The 19,387-nt window shown below is 38.1% G+C and overlaps 1 protein-coding gene across 1 annotated transcript in view; it reads left to right on the forward strand.

The window, feature by feature from the left end:
- The window catches only part of LOC141435461 (uncharacterized), a 56,862-nt gene that overhangs the window by 36,319 nt on the left and 1,156 nt on the right, over positions 1 to 19,387 (forward strand). Inside the window, exons 4-8 of the mRNA XM_074098145.1 lie at positions 8,763 to 8,928; positions 9,263 to 9,352; positions 11,604 to 11,723; positions 17,204 to 17,259; positions 18,528 to 18,686. Coding sequence (XP_073954246.1) covers positions 8,763 to 8,928; positions 9,263 to 9,352; positions 11,604 to 11,723; positions 17,204 to 17,259; positions 18,528 to 18,686 — 591 coding nt within the window. The remainder of the gene's footprint in view (positions 1 to 8,762; positions 8,929 to 9,262; positions 9,353 to 11,603; positions 11,724 to 17,203; positions 17,260 to 18,527; positions 18,687 to 19,387) is intronic.

The raw sequence follows: 19,387 nt of genomic DNA on the forward strand, positions 1-19,387 counted from the left end.
TTTTCCTTGAAAGTTTGATATACTTACTACCATCCCGATTTTTTTCAAAAGTTTTCGCTCGATTTTAATGAAAATTTGCACTTTAGAGTTGAATATTTCGCAAACAAATCACAGAATCGAAAAATCGTTCTAGCAACCCCCTAATGGTTCTAAAAGACTTATCCAACGATACACTACACTATAGGGTTAGATGAGAAAAAAAAATCACGCCCACTTTACGTCTATGGGAGGTACTCTAAAAAAAATTGATTTAATTTTTATTTGTACCATTTTGTCGGCATAGTTTACTTATATATCCGTGCAAAATTACAGATTTCTAGCATTGATAGTTCCTGAGCAAAGCCGCGGACGGACAGACAGACATGGCGAAACTATAAGGGTTCCGTTTTTGCCATTTTGGCTCCGGAACCCTAAAAAGATTATGTAGGTATTTAAAACAATGTCATATGCTTACTGTAGGTACTGATCCATTTACTTTGATGTATACTTACTTTACTTCCTTTTGAAACCCAAAATCTCGGTGTAAATTTAACCTTTTCGACGCCAACAACTCATATATACGCACCGCAGGTTCCACGCCAACGACCTATATACACGTCCATGACTTCAATGCAAAAGCAACCTTTGTTCAATTGTGATAAGGTTAAATTTTAGGCTTAAATTATATAGAAGCCTGGCGAATGGGTGATGTCTTTTGTATTTGCCATGGCGGCGAAAAGGTTAAAAGCAGGCAAAAGAAAGTTTTTATTTGAATATTTCTATGAAAAAAAAATTTATGTTAAGCGAATCAGTGATTTTCGGACTTTTTCTGTGACATCCAAGTGCTCCAGCCGGATCGTCTCTGCAGGAGGGAATTCCTTAATGGCTAATGGCATCGACTTAAAATTTGGTACGGAAATGTAGTTTGGATGACAATTCAAGTACACTCTATAAAAAGTAGGTACAGTCAGCAAAAAAGCTGGTATTAAAATTAATTTTGTAACAAATATGTATTCACACTAACGAAATTCATATCAAACTTGAGGTTTATTGGAGTCCGAATATATATAATAGAGCATCGTAAATGCACATTTGATATTCCAAATCCACCAAAATCAATTCCTCTTCATAAAAGTTAACCCGATAAATTTTAACATATTCAAAAACTTTAACTTTGAATAAAATGCACTTTGGCATTTACGACATGCAGCCAAAATTTACATTATAGTTTCGTAAAAAATACTGGCCGAAAACTATTTTGCATATCCAATGAAGCCTCTTTGTTTCAAAATTATTTTTGAAAATGGAATATGCGTTTTAAAAACAGATTGCACGATTCGATTAAAATACTGGTTACAGCCGCTGTCACAGATTGCGTAATAGTTTTGTAACAGATTCGACACTCCTAATTAATTGACAGTCAGCTCACCGTCAACAGCGTTTTACTGTGTGCCAAAGATCTCAATGAACGCAGGTCATGTCTGTTGTAGAAGAACGCATTATTTTATTTTATTTTTATATTATTAGTGTTTTAATCTTAAAAATATAAACAAAAACCACGAACAAAGAATACAAACAGTGCAGTGATATTAACGGAGAATTGCCCAAAGTAAAGCTTTGCATAGGTAATGCCCGCGTCGAACAGAATAGAATTACTACGGGCCAAAGACAGCCGGAAAGCACTCTATTCTACATATTGTATGAAGTGACTTAGCACAACCGATGTTGTCATTTCTCATTTAACATACGAATAAACATAGTACTTAGTAGTAAGTAATTAGTTGCTGGCATAATACTTGCATATGCTGGTTTGCTAGCTAACACGCTTGGTTACTCACTTGCGTTGTTATTAAGTTCGCATGAAATATTCATGCTTCACACAAAGACACGGGTAAAAGCTAGTAAAAGTGTAGTACAGTCAATTTGCAACTTCCCGAGCAAGGTTGTTACCTGCTAACTTAGTTTAGTTTACAATCTAGGAAGGAACTTAAACTTTTGACACGGTTCGAAACATCGAGGCCATTGTTGCACTGAAGTTTATATTACAGAACAAAACGGATAACTTTTAGTCAACATCAGCAACACAAGTTGAAAATGTTTGGGGCTTTTTGAGACTTGCTCTTGCTTTTAAGTATTAAGAAAGAAGAGTGAAGACTTTTATTCACATTCACAAAAACACACAAATACAACAAAATTAAAAAAACAAAAACCATAAACAGCAAACACAAATAAAACAAAAAAGAAATACAAAAATTAAAAATACACGATTTTGTGTGTCCCCGCAAAAGAAACGGCCGCTGACTCAGCATTATGCTGAGGCGATAGACGCCTGCAGCGCTGATATTCTGTCAGAACCGTCTGTGACTCACGGAATGATACACAAAAAGGTATACTAAACTTATCCATATGTAAATAAAATTAAGAAATAAAATTAGATTTTATTTTAAGTAAACAAGAAATAAATAAATTACAATAAACCATTACTATGTAAAAACAAGGGACAAATAAGTTTACTAGTATAAGTTTATTAGTGCTCCGTCACTCCTTACCCCTTTCGAACCCAGCCGAGTATGAAAAGAGTTAGGACAATGGACTTTATGTACAATCCATGTCACGTTCAAGTTTAAATATAAAAGTTCCAACAGTGGACCTTATGTACAATCCATGTCAAATTCAAATGTAATTAACTCGCACGATCGTATTGGCTGAGTTCGAAAGTGTAATACACTATTTTGCCACCGCTACCGCTGACACTTAATGATTATCATTAAATTCTGTTGCGTTTACCAGTTGTTTCTCAAAAATGTACTCTGTGACTGCTACTAACACCGTGTAGACGGTGAACCCACGGTGTACAGTCAGCATCAAATATATCGTAGCGGCCAAAATGGTCAAATAGTTGGGCACGCGATACAAAATATATGGCCTGCCGAACCATTTGACCATACTTATTACTTCCATACCATACTTATTACTTATTTACTGTGGCTCCTGCTACGATATATTTGATGCTGACTCTACAGTCAACGTCAATGATATCTTTACACATTAGTACTGTGTCACAGTATGCCTTCTGACAATTTATATAAAAGTTGAAACATGAAGTGACAACGACTATGGTCCATTCAAGATAACATTGGAGTAGTATTTCATTGTATTGTATATCTCATCATTTTACATAAAACATATGAAAAAACAGTTAACAAGAGAAAGAGATCTTCTTCTATCTTTCAGCTAACCTTTAAACGATTGAAAGGACATCAGAAACAAGAGTAGACACTACAATGGAAAGATAAAAGGCCCGAAAAATTAAATTCACCGAAACAATACATCGAATATAAATAAATAAATATGTACCTACACATTCACATTTATTTTACAGTTGTTTATAGAAAATCTATAAATCTGTCTCTTTCTAAAACGCTTTTCTGAATGCATTATGTAAGTTATATTAGGTGCTATAGCGCTACTTGCTTGTGACGTCAAAGGCTATTTCTCTGTCTAATCTTGAATTTCAGGCCATTATGGATCTGATAAATGTAAATAGAAATACCTAAATTTATATTTCAAAAATCAATTTTTATTTAGTAATTGTTTATTTCTTAGAAAAAAAAAGACAAAAGAAAGATAGCTTGGATAGGAAAGGTAGATTAAAACTGTTTTACCGTTCGATAATACAATGAAAAGCTTTTATTTATAATATAAATAAAAATAAATAAATACCGTATTGCACTGCACAGGTGGTACGGAACAGAACACTTTATGTGTGAATCTGGCAGAATCTTGCTGGCAGTAGGTAAGTGGATTTTTGGCCAGTAGGAATTGGAATGTTATTACTTAGGTAATACCACGCAAAAAGCTTTTACGGGAAATCGTGAAAAATATATCAATTTTCATTAGAAATCAAATTTGATCCTGCCCTTTTCAGGGTATTGGATTTTCAATGAGCTTTATTAGATTTAAAGTTGTTAACAATGTTCGTATTTTTGGAAAGTCTGGATGATGAATTGATTAAATTATATTCGACGTGAATATTAAGAAGTCGAAGCTGTATCCGGCATTGGGTACATGTGAACTGATCTTAAAAAAAATACTAAAAAGAAGAAAACAAGATGTGGACGTAGTGGTCTAGAACTGTTAAATAGCTAACTTAAACTTCAACAGTCGGGACCCATTAGGTACTAATAATTTTTGAGCTGGTCGCGATTAGAATGGGTCCCGACTGTTGAAGTTTAAGTTATCTATTTAACAGAGTTCTAGACCACTACGTCCACGTCTTGTTTTCTTCTTTTAAGTATTTTTTAACGCAGTCGGGTTTTGATTTTTTTAATTTATTGTTTTATTTTATACTTTTTTGGTATTTCTGTTAAAACGGTAAATATAAACACATGACTTGTATATATTTTTGTAATCTGTTTTTAAATCCCTTCATTTTGATACCCAACTCGATAGGATTGAATAAAAAAAATTTTTTGAAGACAATTTGGCGCCAAATATCCGCCATTTTATTTTTTAAATAATATCATGTACCCAGTGTCACTTGCGTCATTAAGACGAATCCAATGACGTATCATTTATCAAAATCGGTTCAGCCATTGAGTAGTTACGAGAGGACATAGGACTAGACATACACACACACACATACATACATACATACATATGAGTCAAACACATAACCCTCCTTCTTCGCAGTCGGGTAAAAAAGAGTTGTCACTTGGAGATGCAGTCTATAGTGCTACTAACACCATTGACGGAAAGCAGCCTGATAGATGAATACAACGGTTGTCGAATACAACTGTCGATTCTGTTACATAATTATATAATCTATGACATTAATTTGGATCGCTTGGGACTCTGGAATAAATTTTCCAGCCTGAATCAGCCGAAGGCAACACGGTAAATATAACCAGGTAATTCTAAAAATAAAATTAAAAATGAACCTGGCGTTCAGGGTAAGCTGCCTGCTTAGAATAACGTTAAAGCTTCCGGCTATCATGAAAAATATAATAATAGACAACGCCAGTTCGTCACATACGCATAAAATTATTGTAACAAAATCTTATCCCAACTTGTCTTAACATTAATTTTAGTCAAGGTTATATTTATAAGGAATACTTAGATTCAAATAGTTTTGGAATCTGATTTAATCATACGAAACTGAGACATGAATGCACAGAAAAACTAGAAAGAGACCAGCGCTGGGAATCGAACCCAGGTCCTCAGCAATCCGTGCTGCGTGCTATAACGCCTACACTACCGCTGGACAGGAGTCTAGACACAAATTTCTCCTATGCACACATATCTCAGGTTGCTTTTTTCTACTACGCTACTTAACCTTAAGCTTAAGCTTAGGTTTTCACGGGATAACCGTAAAAGTAACAAATTTAGAGTTGAAATAAAAAATACAAAAAGACTTCAAAAAACCAATCATAATTATTAATAACATTATTAATATCCCATCAAAGATCCAGACAGATTCCAAACAGTGGAGAATACATCAGTTATTTCAAAATATCAAATAGCGCTCTATCAGAGAGGCAGGGGTGTCATAGTGTTCGACCGAACATGCGGTTTCTATTTAGTTTCATTTTTGATTGAAAGAGAGTCTACCGAAACTAGTACCGAAACCGAAACTGAGTTTGTGGGGTTTTCAGTTGGCTAGTCAAAGTTCCGTGTGACACTTCTTAGCACGGCGTGATGTGACGGCGCCCACTCCCGAACATTAACGCGCTACATCTTTGTCGTCTTTTGTTTAATTGACAAGTGAAAATCATCATCCCAGCTTATGTACGTCCCACTGCTGGGCACAGACCACCTCTCAGAATAAGAGGGCTTGGGCCTTGGGGTCGAAACTAAAACACAGGCTGAAATTGGGTTTCGGTTTTAATAAAATTACGGTCAGACACTAGTTATCAACGTAACCGCAAGCGGGTCGGGAAGCCTTTGTTTAACATATGAGCGTGACGTTAACAGGGGAGGTCAACTGCGGCCCACGCTGCACTTGACAACACCTGGCTAATGGGCCGGCTACGCACTGGCGGACAAGCTTTGATCTGACAATAATCCTAGATCAGAGGGGATTTAATGTTGACATTGTTAGTTAAGAGTATAACTATTAGCTTTTAACTGTTTTGCAGTTGAATTGGAGTTCCAAGATTGTAAAATTTAACTTTCACATTTATCCCACTATCCCACTTCCACTATAATACAATAAATGCGAAAGTTTGTAACTCTGTTTGAATTGTACTTTTTACTCCTATCACGCAATTTGATACAAATGTAAAAACTCGCTTAAAAAATAACCACAAAATGCAAAAACACGAATATTGAATACGGTGGCAGGTTATTGAATCAGTCGCAATCGCGCCACGGTTCATTCACCCGCAATCATCAATCATTGAAATAAATTTAATATATTGCCACGCTAATTTGCAATCAGAATGCGGATCGAATCTTGGATGCCTTAGCAACCATTTGAGATGTTCAAATAGGGTCACCAAACGCCAGTAATTTTCCTGACGTGTTAGGAATTTTGGCCGTTTGTCACGAATGCGGTCGGAATACGAAAAGTCAGGAATTTTTCAATGGTTTTTTTTTTTTATTTTCTAAAAACTTTTTATACATACAAGACAAATCAAAACTGTTACACAAAGAAGTACTTAGAACTGGTTTTATAGGTACTTCTTTTTAATGCTTACATGAACTATATACTATGAACTATATTGTTTTGTCTTGAATAAGTTTTTGGTAAAAATATCATTTTTAATACAAGCTTTTTTTGCTGACTGTACTTTTTGTTGACTGTACCTACTTGCATTGTCACCCAAACTACATTTGCATACCAAATTTCAAGTCATTAACCGTTGAAGAGTTCCGTCCTGTGGAGACGATCCTGGCCGGACTCATCATTATCATCACCATCAGCCTATAGCAGTCCACTGCTGGACATAGGCCTCCCCCAAAGAGCGCCATTGCGCCCTGTCCTCGGCTAGACGCGTCCAGCTTCTACCAGCAACCTTTCGCAGACCGTCACTCCACCTGGCCGGAGGGCGTCCTGCACTACGTTTGCCAAGATGCGGTCTCCACTCAAGAACTCGTTTACTCCAGCTTTTGCCGGTTTTGCGACAGATATGACCAGCCCACTGCCACTTCAACTTGCCAATTCTCTGACCTATGTCGATGACCTTAGTTCTGTGTCGGATAGCCTCGTTGCGGAATTTATCTTTCAAAGAAACTCCGAGCATAGCTCGTTCCATAGCTCGCTGAGCGACCTTGAAGTAGTGGATTGGCCAGACTAACAAACAGGATGTCACTACCAGATTATTGTATTGTCACGCAATTTACATAAGTATGCCTAACCTACCTAATTTTAAGTCAATCCAACTACTGGAAGTTGGTCGAATTTACCTTGCAAGTTTTTTGACAGACAGACAGACAACTGGACAGGTGAAACTAAATAAAAGCTTGTAAAAGATATTATTAATTAACACTGTCACTTAATATATACTGTCGGGCGCAGCAATCTCCAAAAAGCGTCAAGTATTTTAGTAGCCAACCAGGAATTTTATCTGGTAGGTACCCTACCATATCGTATTTTGTATCAAAACGGTCTGATATCATGGATGCTTGGGTCTTGCTATGAAATATCATCATCATCATCAACTCAGCCGTAGAACGTCCACTGTTTGGACATAGGCCGCCCCCATAGACCTCCAGTTGTTTCAGTTGGCAGCGGCTTGCATCCACCGTAAAACCCGCGGATATGAAATACACACACACACACACACACACACACACACACACACACACACACACACACACACACACACACACACACACACACACACACAAACATCACGCCTGTATTCCTAAAACGGGTAGGTAGAGCACACGAAACGTTACCGTTTCGGAGCCACTTTTAGCAATTTTAGGATATGACATATATGCTTATTTAATTAATTTTGAAATAAATATTCATTACTTAAATATTTTTACCGCTAACCCCAAATAAGCAAGGGAGCGGCGTGACACGATTTTTGATTGCGTTGACTTAAAGGTTTGATTTTTTTCACTACTCCAACTTTACGTGTTCTGAGACTCCTCACTTGACAGACGGACGGACAACAAAGTATAAGGGTTCCATTTTGGCCGACTGCTAAGATATAAGGAAAAAAATAGTATGCTTTTCTTTTTATTTGTCCGACACTACTCTTAAGACCTAGCTTTATCTACTTAACGGAGCGAGATCAGCTACTGGTCTAGAAAATTACCCGTACTTAATTCAATTATGGTCCTAAACGGCGCCTGCTTCCTAATTAAATTGTGGCAGTGGCACAAAGCAATTTAGTTCCTCTGCTGTACACGATAAGGCTGTTATTTATGATTTGTTAATAGAATATATTAGCAGGGTAGGTTAGGTAGGTTCTGAGCAAAGTGGGAATTCGATACAATGACCCTTGGAATGCGTGCTGATTGCGCTCGGGAAATATTTTAGTCTAACCACGAAATGTCAACCTCTTATTCTGTGTAGATGTACATAAGAACATAAGATGTATTCTTCATCCTAATCCTAACTTTTTAACACGGACCAATTCAATTTAAGCGTGAAGGCGAAACAAGCAAATGTACCCGCTTTCGCATTTATAATACTAGTAAGGATTATTTGAGGATTTAGTGATATCTTATACTTAGGTAATTTCAATTTATCATCCGAGGGTTCGAATGTATCAAGTTGCGGGTACCTAAAGGCTGACGTCATTTTAAAATTATTGAATGTGTTCCAGATAACTCCAATCTCCTCGAAATGGCGGGAAGCCATCGTCAAACGAATAGAAGAGGGGCGGCGGCAAACAATGGTGGCAGCGGGGAGGGGGGCCAAATTAGACCCTGGACAGTACTGGAGCCTAAGCGGGACCTTCCTGTTCACTGTCTACGTCATGACAGCATTAGGTTAGTGAAAGACCTTTTTATTACCCAAATGCCCGAAGGAGTCGGAGTCGGATTGACTTGAAATATGGCATTACTATGTAAATCTGGTGACAAACAATAATCTGGTAGTGAGATCTTCGTGGTCCAGCCAGGATCGTCTCCGCAGGAGGGAACTCCTCAATGGTTAATGGCATTAACTTGAAATTTGGTACGGAAATGTAGTTTAGATGACGATGCAAGTACAGTCAGCAAAAAAAGCTTATATTAAAAATGCAATTCTAACAAAAACTTATTTTACACTTACCTTACCTACTTGGCTTGCAATAATTGACTTTCTTAATTTTTTTTCCTTCAGGTTTCGGAGCGCCCGTGCCACAAACCGTCTACGGGAGATGTCTATCTCTTCTGTACGCCGTATTTGCGGTACCCACCCATGTTTACCTTAGTAAGTACTGTCACATTTGAAATTTATAAAACACTAGTTGCACGTGACTTCGTTTGTGAAGAATCTGTTTATCGCTGTCCTGCGGGGACTAAGTATATTCTTCCCAGGGTGTCAAACTAACATCTCCATACCAAATTTAATTTGAATCGGTTCAACGGTTGAAGGTTGAAAATGTAAAGGAACAGCTGGTTATCCATACTAATATTATAAATGCGAAAATGTGTGTTTGTATGATTCTCCGTCTTTCACGTCGAAACGGAGCGATGGATCGACGTGATTTTTGGCATAGAGATAGGCTACTTTTTATCCCGAAAAAAATCACAGTTCCCGAGGGAACAGCGCGCGATAACCGAATTAAACGCGGGCGAAGCCGCGGGCTAAAGCTTGTAACGTATTATTATACAACTAGCTTTTGTCCGCGGCTTCGCCCGCGTGGAATTCGGTTATCACGTTTACTGTTAACTGTTAACTCGGGAACTGCATTTTTCCGGGATGAAAAGTAGCCTATGTCACTCTCTGGCCCATAAATTATCTCTCGATTCTATTATATTTATAGTTTTTTAATTCCTTATATCTCGATTATACCTACTTATAGTTGTTTAACTCCTTTTTTACTGTGCCCAGTCTAAAAGTTTACAAATCCAACATAGGTACGCTAATTTAATATCTTAGCGAGGTTGCATATTATTTAGATACCTAATATACAATGGAGGCCAAAGCTATCTTTACACTATAGTTACCTATATACCTTAGGTATGTCACTATATGATATTGATATCTGTCAATTTTATAGGTTCAAAAATTCAAACATGAAGGTGACAGCGACAAATAGTGTAGTAAAGTGTAAATACATCTTTGACCTCGACTGTACCTACATTAGGTACCTATAATATAAATCTATGGCGAGCTGCCGTACTTCAAACTTCGTACTTACTTCAAGGCGTGCTTTAAAAATGCATGATATGAAAACCATTAAAGCGAAGACGTTATGAAAATGTACGAGCTGAGATAGAACACGGCGAATGCTTAAACTTGTTCTAAAGCCAGTTAAGGTAATGAAGGAATGAATCATTTATGAACTAACATCATTCATTCGGTCTTAAAGGGCTTTAGGGGGTAGTAATCGTTTTAATTTAATTGTAAGGCCATCTTCTGTAGAATTATCTTCGTTCGAATCTATTCTGTAGGTAGATAGCTCCACATAATTAAATAGTAAACTAACTGAAAATATGTGTCTATGTTTATTCGTGTATTTTTAGAATAGGTTTAATTCTTCTTGAAAATCACGCTGGACCGAGTTTTAGAGTTTATCACCTTTTTTATATTAATAAAGTACCTACCTACTAGCGTTTGCCACTGACTTCGTCTGCGTGGAATTCGTTCAACGCTATCCCGCGGGAACTATGTAATTTTTCAGGATAAAAGCTAAGCTATCCTTTGTCTTTCAAATTATCTATTACCTACTTAGTTTGGCTTAGTATTAAGCGATATAAGACAGATATATCGACACTTAGACATATCGAATGTTAGTACCTAAGTATCTCCCACATTATATGTATGATTACCTACCTATACGAGAGCTCGAATTCACTTCCACGGTTAATATAAAATCAGAGTGCCTGCTCCGCTCCCAACCCCCTTAAAAATGCTAAATCAAGTGCGTGTGAAGAGTCTAAATAAGTAAACTCCTCGTCTGTTCGAGACGTGTAACTTTAACGCCGCGATTCCGGATCAAAAGTGGCTCGAACAAACTCGCTTACATTTCTCAGTTTTGCGTATTTGGAAAGGCTTGATTAAGCGTTAGATTCAAACATTCGTATTTTTTTCATACAAATGGCTGCACTACCTACAATTTTTTTATAAAGCTTTTATCATCATGTCTTTCCAGTAGTTCCAATACACACCATTGAATGTTGTTTGTTTTCCTTCATCGTAAAGTTCGGGATACATTTCAAATGTCATTTTGAAAAACTCAGGGGTGCGAGCCCGGAATTGAACCCAAGAATACGTTATCCTCTGATTGAGAGGCTATAGGTCCACTACCAATCTTGTCTAAACTTTAGGTACGATTCAAAATTCAAATACAGCTCTATGACAGACGCACAGTGGAGTAAGGGCTAGCTCATCTCATCATACAACTTTTGCATCGACTAATTGTTTGTATGCGCGGGGCATCCGTTACCCGGTGAAGGCTGGTTAAAATTAATCATAATTATGCTCATATTGACAAGTTTCTTTGTTTCTTTTCTAGTGATGAATGCCAGCAGATGTGCAGTGGCTCATATCGAATATTGCCTACATTGTAAGAAGAAAGTGAAAAGACGTCCTGGACCAATCGAAACTCACAGAGGAACGGCCATCGACAATAAAGGTTTGACTACTTACATATCATTATTCCAGATTAATTTTATGAAATCATGACACGATGAATATTATTTTCATTTTTGAATTTTTGTTTGTGTATAAAAACGCGTTTTTTTGCTAGCTGCTGACTGTAGCAACAGTTACACTGTCAGTTACTTATAGATAGGTATATAATGTCAAGAAATCTAAACCACGTACCAGAATGGAACCTTTGTGCTACGAGGTAGGTAATGTCATGTTGACATCCCATACATTTTCCAAAGAAACATTAGCGAAATAGATTATGAAAAGGTTCCACCCTGGTACGTAATTTAGTTTCCTCCACAGTCTTATTATTATTCCCTCAATAGCGGCCTTAAGGCTTGGGCCAATGTCGTTGCGATGACAGGGTTGCGGTTGTCCTCCACAGTACCTACTGATTATCGAATTTCAGCTCAATACAACAGCTGACAGAATGTTGACAGGTAGAGATCCCTTAAAGGTTAAGTTTGCTTTTGTTTCTCAATGGTTGTCAATTGTGTTACTTTCTTTATTTTTGTACAATAAAAGGTTTACATAAGGTACATAATTATGTTTATTCTCAAGTCCTTGGGTGTTTAATATACGAGTATACTCGTATTTAAGCATGTAACTATCTATTTTAACTACGTTTATCCATAGCCTAGTGCCCATAACAGAAGCTTTGCTTACTTTAGGATTAGGTCCAACACATATATACATACACGCAGTTGGAAGTTCAAGTTAATGCGTGTTAAGAAATCCTTAACAAAAATTACCAGGCACACATTTCCCTGAAAATTGGAACTCACTTCCAATATTGACACACTTTACAACTTTACCCCAAAACAGCCATTATCAAAGTTGATTTTGGGGGGGAATTTCCTCGCATCCAACCTCCTTCCTCTTTGCATCCAACGTAACAAGCGTCATTAAGCTGCGACTGGGGCGACCTCTCACGCGCATTGTTTAATTTGTAAATAGCGGAAGCAGCTGTCATCTTTTAAATTGAATTTTAAAACCAGAATGGTGAAGTGCGAATAAGAAAAAGTAGGCAATAATTAATAAAACGGCAAGAGGGAAAAAAAAGTAATATAAATTCATTGTAAATTTAAACTAATCTATAGTACTCGTATATGTAGTAAAGTAATGTAGTGTTAATGTAATTAATTGACTCAGGTGTAGATAACTTTGCGGAGGTTTTTTTAAAGGAAAAGCAAGGTAAAGGAGTAAGTAAATAAATAAAAAATACGGGACATGTGACACCAATGAGGGCTAAAAGACCATCGTCGTCGAAGAACGGTTGTGTGTAGCTCTGAGATGAGCTCTGGTTGAGTTTGAGGAGCGTCGGTGTAGTCGTGGTGAGGTTTGGGTATGTATGATTGTGTTCTTAAATATAGTGTGGAGGTGATGGTGCATAAACATACATTTGTTGCATAGACATACAGAGTTTATAGTTCAAAAGTACATACTTTTTAATACGTACCTATTAAACTTTAATTTTTGTACTTAATTATTTAAGAGCGATACTAGATAGTCCAGCTGCTAAGCGAAGAGAACGCTAATCATGTTAACGCTGGCAGCTGGCTCCTTCGTTTCATTACTTAGTTCTTTACTTGTTAATTTACACTTCTATTTTTAAGGCTCTCATTTCAGTATAGGTACTTAAGTACCTAAGTACGTTAATTAAATCATGATCCTGAGATATTAAGTAGGTGCATAGTTAATTTCAATATTTCTAATACTGAAATAAAGTAAAAGGAAAAGGTAACAATGAGGGTTTTCACAGAAATATCGCTAGATGGCGTTAGTGTCGTGATGTCCGTTTGCGTTTGACGTTTGCTCGTGATTGGTTAAATAACTAAATGAGCCAATCGCAAGCAAACGTCAAACGGACCTCACGATACCTACTAACGCCATCTAGTGATATTTCACCTTTGTGAAAACCTTCATTGGATTAGCCACGTACCGTAAACTGCTTCAACTTTGCCCTCTGGCCCCAACATTGCCTGAGTTGATTTAGAGTCGATAACTTAGGACTCTTATATTTTTTAAACTTTTATCTACACGGGAATTATTATTACGGGGAGACAAAAGTTTAAAAACCTAAAGGGTGCTAAGTTATCGACTCTAAATCGAATCAGGCAATGTTGGGGCTAGAGGGTAAAGTTGAAGCAGTTTACGGTAGCAAGAGTAGCAAATGCTACGGGCCCCGCGCACCAACGCTTTCTGATAACAACCTAACCAACAAAAAGTTGGAAAACCCCCGACTTTGTCACTTCAAAGTTCAATATCTCAAAAAACAGCTGAACCGATTTGATGAAACATGTCTAAGAAGCATCGCTAGAAAACTTGCTTTCAAATAAACAAACCGCATTCAAATCAGTCCACCCGATTAAGAGCTACGGTGACACAGATAGACACACATAGGGGTCAAACTTATAACATCCCTCTTTTTGCGTCGGGGGTTTAGACAGAAGCGTGAATACTTTTCAAATCAATGCACATTAGTACAATACGGCCACCACAAAACCAACACGAAACCGCCGCCAAATAAAGAGATATAAGTACTTAATGACTATAATATTTTAGTACCAGGGTGACCGAGCTTTGCTCGGGCTAAAACTCGATAGTAATAGCGTTTTTTTCCAGAGATAAGACCAAGCTAGATCGATTTGTCATCTCCGAGAACCCCCATATACAAAACAAACAAACAACATTTTTATTCACCGCAAGAACATGGTAGACAGAGTAATTTATAAGCTTAGCTATCGTAAGGTCGCGGGTGAGCAAGAAAATTCTTTTAGTTCATGGTAGACAGAGTAGATATTACACCAAATTTCGGAATCGTTGGAGCAGTTTCCTATTCTGATTATATTATATATATATAAGAATTGCTCGTTTAAATGTAAGTATTAGATTTAATACTTTTTTATATGACAGGGGGAAAAGAAGCAGGCGGGTCACCTGATAGAAAACACCGCCGCCCATGGATTTAAAATCTTGAAGCTTTAACTTTAACGCACTCGGCAAAGCCTCGTGGCCTAATTTCAGTCGTAGACTTCAACCCTTCTTCAAGCCCTATTAATGCCTATGTATCGAATAACGATTGTTTTACGTAACGAATAAGTACCTACTTTACGTAACAGTTAACACAAAAGGCAGAGACGGCAAAGCTATAACCAGCTTTTATTTCAACGACTTTAAACAAACATGAAAACCAATGGCAAATAGCGCCGTTAACCGGGTGGTAATGAAGTGGAAAACGGCGCCTTTAGCGGCTATGCTATGGTAGCTCAATAAACGCGATTGCACAGACTAATATTGACAGTCAAAATAGTAGGTACTCAAGTAACGGTGGGTTACCTATTACCTAACATATTATCATCATTATATCAGCCATAGAACGTCTACAACTATTGAACGTAGGCCTTCCCCAAAGACCTCCTGTTGCTTCGGTTGGAAGCGGCCTGCAGCCATCGTGAATCCGCGGCTTTAACCGTCCATCCATCCGTCCGTCATCCGTCCATCTCGTTGGTGGACGTCCTAGGTACCTACAGTCAAGTGCAGAGATATCGACACGGCCAAAGTTACAAAAATAATAATGTATGGGTAAGGTCGCAAATAATTGTAAAATAACACACTGGAAGACATAACACACTGTAACACAATAACACACTGGAATATTGTAAAGCTTAGTGCTCATTTGACTATTGTAGGTTAAAAAAATGCAGTTAATTTTTTATGTATACATTTATTCGTACGAAATTCGAATCCACTAATTAACAATAGGAATGGAAATTTTAAGGTTAATAACAAACAATTCGAAAGGCTAAAAATAATCTTTATTCGTCACCATAATCACAATAAAATTAATGGTCGCCATTACCATGTCATGCTGCAAATGAATGCAACGTCGGGCACAGTGACTAAACGGGGTCACCCCGTTTTGACATTAAATTAGTTTAAAATAGTATTCATTAAATGTATGTTAGTCTGTAAGGTATTTATTGTGTGGACCAAGTTGCCCGAAATTCTTAAATGGATTTATTATTATTATTAAGCACGACTGAACTCGGCTCCACATACAATACAATACAAAGACTCTTTATTGTACACCAGACATAGTAAGCGATACATTAAACAGATACACAGAGGAAAAATTACAAGGTGGCGCCATTTCATGATGTGCCTAGGAATTTCGTAATCTGGCGGATTTTACGATCGGCCGCCGACATATACATATTTTTGGAACTTTGGCCATGTTGATATCTTTGCACTTGAATGTACGATGCGCTTGCGGATTCGCGGGCTATCTGTTCTTGCTATAAGGCCTGCCCATTGCCAGTTAATTGACCTGTTGAATACCTACAATAAACCTGTTGAATACCTACAATTAATAAACCTGTTGAATACCTACAATACCTAGGTACCATCAGCCAAATAAGTGGTCTATCAATTTTTAAACAAGTTCCTATCAAATGAATATGTCGCTAAAGTCGAACTTTCAAGTTGACAGACACGTCTATTGGCATTATTGTTTTATGACATGCAAGCGATTATCAACTTTAGGGTGGTAGACCATATATTTGGCTGATGGTACTTTTCTCACCCGTGACCTTACGATACAGCTACGTCTATACAACTAATGTGTGTTCATGCAGCTTCTCCGCCTCCACGCTATAAGAACTCACGCACACATCACACAAACCGCAACCACCATACTACCCCGACGTGTTTCGAACTCAACCAGAATTCATCATCAGAGCAACACAACGGTTCACCATGCTACCAGGTGTTGGACTAATGTATCAAAACAATCATTTCATTTGTCATGTTATGGTAGGGCATGATAGGTGTCGCGATAAAAATTATTGCGATAAAACCTCGTCTTCGGCCTACGGCATTGTGCATGGCCACATTGCAAACAAAGAAATAACGATAGTTTATGTGCGCCTTTGATGTGCGCGAGTTTACCGACAGTGGGGCGAAGTGTCTACGGGTTCGCCTGAAGTGCCGAAGTATTCGCGAATATTCGGCTACACACATCGCGATAAAGCGAATGTTCGCGTTAGCATCGATATCGCTATCATCATTGAAAATCCTCAAGTGTATACCATCCCCTTTTTCTTCAAACAAAAAACCCCCAAATACTTGAAAATTCCGCACAATAACGGCTGATTCAATAAACAGTTCTACAACTTTGAAGCAGACGTGAAAACATCTGTTGAATAGCATGCGATATATCTGCAATAAACTGATGTTAAAGCCTAATCAAATCAACTCCCACGTGCAAACGTCGTTTCATACCGCAGCAAATACTGTACAAGCCTTATCGTTCTGTGACGGCAGTAGAGCCGTAATAAACATGGCATTAAGCAATCAACCACCTTTATGGGCAGCGCGGCGGCTGTGAATTCTCATCGGCACTAACTGCTCGTTCGGCTTAACCCAGGTTTAACCTCGTTTAATTGGCTTGTTTGCTCGCAGATAGCCCGAGTAGCAGTAACAATTCAGATGTCAAGACGCGGCGGCGGAAGTTTTGTGTGAGTATGAGACAGTGTTAAGTTAACTCTTTATTGAACACCAACACAATATAGTAAGCAGTACAGAAAACACAAGTAGGTATTTCCAAGGTAAGCAATTGGCGGCCTTGTCGCTTCAGAGCGATCTCTTCCAGGCAACCTTTACAACAATAGACAGAAGTAATGATTAGATTTACAGGTACAGTCGAAGGCATAAATATCTATTCAGCTATAGCGTCAAATATATGCATACATCACCTAATGGTCAGTGTCATAAAGGTGTATAGATATTTTTGACGTCTAGTAACGTATATAAATATATTTATTTATGCCCTTGACTGTACTTAGAGTATTATAGGTATTATCTGTAATAGGCATCGGTTCTGGTTTAAGTACTGGGAAAGTCCCATTTTTCTATAGAACTGTTACATGGCGCGGCGTTAGAGCCTAGAGCGTGTATTATTTAAGTAGTGAGTGATTCGAATCATTCACTATTCATTTTCAACCACCGTATTAACTTTGTTAAAAAGACCCCACGGTCTTTTTCAAAAACCACTACCACTAGCCCAGTGACCCATGGCCTGTTAAGCTAAGCTTGAGAATTCGAGCTCAGACTCGGACTTCTGAGTTTTTCGTAATTTAAGTGCGTGCGAAACATTTCATATTTTACCGTGAGCACCAACAAGTAATAACTGTCTAAAATCTAAGGACGTCTTGTAGACTTTTTTAAATCTCGATTTAAGACTTAAACTGACAGTTCTTGTATGGATCTGACAGGACTTAAGACCACTTAAACCTAGATTAAAAAGCCTGCAAGTGCCCCTTAATGTACTTGCGAAGCAATTCCATGTTGGCGTGAATCATTTGCAACATGACTGTCCCTTCCACTAACATATGCCCAGTCAAGGAGATTATCATCATCATCATGATCCCAGCATATATACGTCCTGCTGGGCACAGGCCCCCTCTCAGAATGAGAGGGCTTGGGCCGTAGTTCCCACGCGGGCCCAGTGCGGATTGGGAACTTCACACACCATTGAATTACTTCGCAGGTTTGTGCAGATTTCCTCACAATGTTTTCCTTCGCCGTAAAACTCGTGTTAATTTCAAACCCACAGTTCGAACCCACGATCCACTGCTTCAGAGGCGATAGGTCAAACCACTATGCCACCACGGCAAGGAGATTATATACTTACTTATACATTAAATTAAAACCAATCCCATTGTGTCTTTTACTGATCCCATGACCACACCTACTTAGCTTATCTTTATTCATTGGTCCTCTCTAGGGTCTGATGTCGGTGCTAACATGGGGCCATTGTGTGCCACTGACATCGGCGGTGTACTACGCGGCTGGCGTGCTCATCTTTGGCCTGGTGCGCCAGACAGAACCCATAGATATATTGCTGTTCCCGCTCCAGTTCACTACGGGAGGGGGGCTAGCTTCAGTAAGTAGTAGTTGGATAGTTGTACGAGCGTTTCAACCGCTATCAGTTTTTTGTCGCTTATATTGAAGAAATGAGTCAGGAAGAATGGAAGGATTTTATAAAATGGTGTGCATGCGGTATAATTACAATTTATTAAAATTTCTTGCTTACGGTCTCTCATTTCTTCAATAAATGCGACAGGAAACTGATAGGTAGCGGTTGAAACGTTCGTAGAATAAGCCATTTTAGGATTACCCAAAGCGATCAATAGGGATTAGAATTAGGATGTTGGAGAGCTAAAAGGTCGAGCTCAGTGGCTTGCCATGAGAAAATACTGTAGCTAGTTCTAGCGCCATCTAGTGAGCAAATATAGAATCTCGCCAACTTCACGCCATCGAAGTTTCTCAACTCGGACGCATATACGCAACCACAATAAATATCATAGGACAAACAGTCCCAAACTAAGCAAAGCTTGTACTATGGATACTATGGCAACGGATAAACTACTTATATAGATAAATACATACTTAAATACATATTTTAAACATCCAAGACCCGAGAACAAACATTCGTATTATTCATACAAATATCTGCCCCGGCCGGGAATCGAACCCGGGACCTCAAGCTTCGTAGTCAGGTTCTCTAACAACTTAGCCATCCGGTCGGTTTTAAACAATCAGTTCTTCATGTAGCTGTCTATATACCTATCTAGCAAACTGTCA

Source organism: Choristoneura fumiferana, chromosome 15 (genome assembly GCF_025370935.1).
Source record: "Choristoneura fumiferana chromosome 15, NRCan_CFum_1, whole genome shotgun sequence".
Classification (NCBI taxonomy): domain Eukaryota; kingdom Metazoa; phylum Arthropoda; class Insecta; order Lepidoptera; family Tortricidae; genus Choristoneura; species Choristoneura fumiferana.